General features: G+C 56.9%; 1 protein-coding gene across 1 annotated transcript in view; it reads left to right on the top strand.

The window, feature by feature from the left end:
* Positions 1-1,529: 1,529 nt before the first annotated feature.
* The window catches only part of LOC103917172 (zinc finger protein Eos-like), a gene marked incomplete at its 3' end in the record, with an annotated part of 13,156 nt that continues 11,595 nt past the window's right edge, over positions 1,530-3,090 (top strand). Inside the window, exon 1 of the mRNA XM_009324280.1 lies at positions 1,530-1,582. Coding sequence (XP_009322555.1) covers positions 1,543-1,582 — 40 coding nt within the window. The remainder of the gene's footprint in view (positions 1,583-3,090) is intronic.

The following is a 3,090-nucleotide window of genomic DNA, read 5'->3' on the forward strand; positions in this document are numbered from 1 at the left end:
CTGGCAAAAGACCCTGGGTGGGACCTGCCGGAGGGTACTGCTGGGCTGGACTGGGTGTAAACTGGCGCCCAGCTGGTGAAAGCCTCCCCAAAACCAGCGAGCCCCCGTGTGAGGCCTGCAGTTAAGTGGAGCACGGCGAGAGCGTTTCTTCTTAATGAACGTCAAGCAAGTAGTCGGGTCCGATGGGGTGATAAGCCCGGCCTAATGTGCCTTGTCCACATCTGTACTTATCTGGAGTGGTGCGTTGCCGGGAGCAAGACTCGTACAACTCGGTTTGTTCAAGACGCGGTTATTGTTAAAAACCTGCTTTTAAAAGGGGCACTGTCAGAAGGGAGCGACCGATTTCTTTCAGCTCGGCAAAGGTACCAGGGTCCCCCAGAAAGCCTCGCCGTCTGCAGCGTGCCGGCTGCTCGAGAAACAGGGGGAAAAGAGCAGCGTTGCTGCTGCTTGTGTGTGCTCACGCTCTGCAAATCACGTTGATTTTCCTTTTCGAGGAGACGATTCATCTCCACAAATTATCACTTTTTTTTAAATTGTTCTCTGCAGCAAACGCTGCGTTTCCGACCCTATCAACTGCCAATTAGAGCCAGCTCTAACAGCAAAACTCCTGTTTCTAAAACTGGGCTCATTTTGTTTTTTAAACAGCCAGTGTAATTGACAAATAAAAGCCATTTGAATGTATAAAACGTTCATTATCTCCGTGGGGTGCTGAGCAGCAAAATATAAGGCAGACCCCCCTTTTATTTTGGTGTGGCCCTCGGAACGGCTGTTGCGAGGCTGCTCGGCACAGCGTGCTGCGTTAGCGTTCGGTCCCGTTGCCCGGGACCCCGACTCTTTTCATTGATAAAATGAAGCCGAGTGCTTTGGCTACGCGCGTCCCGCGCTCGAGGCTTCATCTCCCCGCTGCCACGTCGGGCGCGAGCAGGGGTGGGAGAAGCAGTTCGGTTCCCAGCAGCGGCCCCTCGCCGGAGAGGGAGAAGCGAATTGCCGGCACACCTCGCTGCCCGGGGCTGCGGCAGTGGCCGTCTGTCCGTCTGGGCCGCTGACTCTCCAGCTCTCGGCTGTCCCAGGGGAGCTGGCAGCTGCTCTTCTCCCATCTCTGCCCGCTCCGAGTGTCCCAGCTTTGGCTTTAAGGGCCAACGCCGTTTCCCGTGCGCGCCGCGGAGCTGCGGCGGTGGTGGTCTGCGTGCGGAGGGATGAAACCCTCCGTGTTTACCGTGGCGTTCGTCCACCCACAGCGTCGCAGCTTCGCTGCCGGGACCACCGCTTGCTGCTGGCGTTGGCGTGCTCTTTCCTCTTGGAAAGGGCCTGGAAAGCGCCACTCGGGTGGGGAGGATCGGTGTAGTCGAGGGGGGCTGATGGTGAAGTCGGTGTTGACGGTGTTAAGCCCAGGGCTGCAAAGCAGCGTTAAAGGAGCGTGGGGTGAGTAACTCGTCTGCTCCGAGAAGCTGTTGGGCAGTTTTACTGGAGGAGAGCCCGAGCAGCTTCTGGAGGCTAACTCTGACTGAGCTCTGCTTTCTCTTTCAGCAAAGTACCTTAAAGATGGATATAGAAGACTGTAATGGACGATCTTACATATCTGGTATGTCTGATCTTGATTTTTGCCAGCTATTTTGGGTTGCTAATGTTTTAAGGTGCTCAGTCTCGTCCTCTGGGTATAAGCTGCCCTGTGCTCGGTTGCTTTGCCCGAGGCTGTGCTGCTGTCGCCATCGCAGATTAAGCACTGAGGAACAGGATTCAGAACATCAGCATGTTTCATTAACTATCTGAGAAGTGTTAAAGCCCATGGCATAATAAACAGCTAATTTAAAAAACCTAGCCTGAGCCTTGGAAGTTTAGGCTGAAGTTTATGCGCTTGTGCCTTCCCCTGCTGATCTGGTGGGTGGCTGCCGGCACGCCAGCGGTAGGTGAAATTTCAAGCCTTGCTGCACGCTGAAAGGAAAACGTGTTTCCAGCGATGGCTGCGCGGTCCCTGTGCCGAGAGGTCTCGGGGAGGTTGGTCGTTCCTTTAGGGCTCCTGGCTGTGCCCACGAAACGGGTGGTTTAGTCCCGCTCTCCGGGATGCCGAACCTGCGACTGGAAGCAGCGCGATATTTAACACCCCAGGTGATGTCGGCCGTGCGCCTTGCCAAGTCCGGCGCTATCGTTTATCAGTGTGCGTTAAGATTAAACCCAGGCTGAGTTCCAGACGTGAAGCCATGAAATGTCCGTGGGGAGGCGGCATGGGGCTGGCCTAGATCTGGGTGCTGGCAGCTGCCGGCGTGCCGGACCGCTCCGTAACCGGCGGGGTCGCGGGGACCGGAGCTGCCGTGGAGGGGGTCGCAGCCCCAGTGACTGTCTCCAGGGGGGGATCCCGGTGGCACTGGGGGGATTTAGGTTATCTGGTCGCCTGCAGAAACCTGGCTCGCAGCCGGTATGGGCTGGAAGTGAAAGCCGGTTTGGTGGGATTTGTTCTTATCTCTGGGGGACTGGTGTTTGCAGTGTGAAAACACCTCAGCTTGTCCATCTTTGCTCGGGAGAAGAGGGGGATTAGAGTAAGACCTGATGTAGATTTAGAAGTGGCGAAGCCAGAAGAAACTCTCGTGATTACCTAATCTGGCCCCGGCGACACGAGAGGCAGGAGGACGCCTCTGTGCGAGCCCTGCGAGCTGGAGGAGCTGGGGGGTGCCGGGGGTGAATGGCTCAGCGGGGATGAAGGTCAGAAGTTGAAGTGCATTGGAAGGGAGAGAGGACACCGGCTGTTCCAAGGAGCGGTTGCGGTGGCCGGGTCTTGGTGCGCTGACGGGGCTGCGCGGGGGGGACCTTGCACAACTCCCCTTTGCATAAATCGCGTTATATCCTGCCCGTTCTGCCAAAGTTCATCCTCGGAGTTATTGCGTGCTCCTTCTTTCTATGAAGGTGTCCTCCGATCCCCGGAGGATCCGTGCTCGGGTTAGACGCTTGGCTCTTCTCAAGGCGCTCGCTGCAGTTTGCTGCTCGGGTTTTGGTTGCCAGGATGTCTCCGTTAAGTAACAAAATGCTTCCCCGAAGTTGGCCGATCGCGTTGTGCCGGGGCGGCTGCCTGCTGCACGCGGCTGCTCTCTCAGGCTC

The sequence above is a fragment of the Pygoscelis adeliae genome, unplaced genomic scaffold (genome assembly GCF_000699105.1).
Source record: "Pygoscelis adeliae isolate BGI_AS28 unplaced genomic scaffold, ASM69910v1 Scaffold905, whole genome shotgun sequence".
NCBI classification, from domain to species: domain Eukaryota; kingdom Metazoa; phylum Chordata; class Aves; order Sphenisciformes; family Spheniscidae; genus Pygoscelis; species Pygoscelis adeliae.